This window comes from Grampus griseus (genome assembly GCF_964374135.1).
Source record: "Grampus griseus genome assembly, chromosome: 15".
Classification (NCBI taxonomy): Eukaryota; Metazoa; Chordata; class Mammalia; order Artiodactyla; family Delphinidae; genus Grampus; species Grampus griseus.
Window position 1 is genome coordinate 12,830,159 of NC_139009.1, and position 1,630 is coordinate 12,831,788.

General features: G+C 52.9%; 1 protein-coding gene across 1 annotated transcript; it reads left to right on the forward strand.

Annotated features, from left to right (window-relative positions):
- Positions 1-539: 539 nt before the first annotated feature.
- On the forward strand, positions 540-1,106 carry MSGN1 (mesogenin 1; the record flags this gene model as incomplete). The annotated part of the gene is made up of 1 exon (XM_082671972.1): positions 540-1,106. The coding sequence occupies one exon, from the start codon at positions 540-542 to the stop codon at positions 1,104-1,106; it is 567 nt and encodes a 188-aa protein (XP_082528098.1).
- Between the last annotated feature and the right edge of the window lie 524 nt (positions 1,107-1,630).

Here is a 1,630-nt window from a genome sequence, read left to right on the forward strand (position 1 = left end):
TGCGTTTGACAAATGAAGAATCCAAGCTCAGAGGGGTTACCTTGTCCCTAGAGCACACCGCTTCTCCAGCATTGCACCCCCTCTGCTCCGAAATCTCTAAGCGGTCGTGGCCCCTCTGGGGCACTCTGCACCTCTCCACCAGGCCCCTCACCACCACTTCCTTGCTGCAGATTGCCCTAGGTTTGTTTTTCTTCGCTCCCTCATTAATGAGTTCCACAGGACATGCTAAGTCTAGTTATGCAGCTTTAATTGGTTTAGTTACAACAAGATAATTCCTTTTTTCTTCTCTCAGAGGCCTTTCTGTTTAAAGACATTTTAGCTGGAAGATGCTAATTATCAATGAGGAGAAAGTGACACCTGAAGAGTTCATTCTCCATCTTGGTCCTTGGTTTCTCCTTTGAACTCCCTCTACCCGGCCCTCGTTCCCACTTCAGCACTTCTCCCCGACCATCATAAAAGAGACCTCTGCCCTGGCCGGGCGGCAGAACTTTCCTTCTCACTTGCCACGGAGTCGTTCTCTCTGCAGTTGTGTCGCAGGCATGGACAGCCTGCGTGAGACCTTCCTCAGCCTCGAAGATGGCTTGGACTCCTCCGACAGCCCTGGCCTGCTGTCCTCCTGGGACTGGAAAGACAGGGCAGGGCCCTTTGAGCTGACCCAGGCCTCTCCCACCCAGAGCCTCTCTCCGGCCCCATCGCTGGAGTCCTATTCTTCTCCTTGTCCGGCTGTGGCTGGGCTGTCCTGTGGGCATGGAGGTGCCAACAATGGGGGCGGCGATGACTGCGGCGGCCTTGGGACTGGCGGCCTGGTGGAGGTGGGCTATGATATGTTAGCTTTCCAGCCTGCCTATCTGCAGGGTGCTGGTGGCCCCAAAACCCCGAAGGGCACCAAAGTCAGGATGTCTGTTCAGCGGAGACGGAAGGCCAGCGAGAGGGAGAAGCTCCGGATGAGGACCTTGGCCGATGCCCTGCACACCCTCCGGAATTACCTGCCACCCGTCTACAGCCAAAGGGGCCAGCCGCTCACCAAGATCCAGACGCTGAAGTACACCATCAAGTACATCGGAGAACTCACAGACCTTCTCAACAGCGGGGCCCAGAGCACCTGAGCTCGGCCCAGGGACTCAGGGACTTACCACCCAGCCCCCTGGGTGGGGGCAGAGGACCTTTAAAGACCTGGACCACCTCACGGCACAACAGCACCTGGTTATCGTTATACAGTGAGCGTGGTGACCTTGTTGTCTGAAAAGTTCTAAGGGAATTCCCACTGGACTAGTCAGGACCACCAGAACACTTAACTGACAGTCAGCAGGTACTTTTGCTTCCAGTTTTCCCACCATTTCTCAAGAGACTTGCCCTTTGCAAAGAGACAGTTGGCTTTACCCTTTTCTGTCTGTTCGAGGTATTTTAAAGGGTCAGTGATTTCAAATGTATTTTTTCAATCGTGTAAAATTGTTACAATTAATCTTCTCCTGCCATTTTGGGGGGGGGTAGCTTTCTTTCTGTTGCTAACTAAACCTGTATTTTGTACGGGATCCAGGGTGACACCTGGATTCTTACTTAGAAAGATTAGTGTCAAGTAAAGGGCTACAGCGCTCCTGTTTTATTTTGTTCGTGTGCGTGTGTGTGTGTG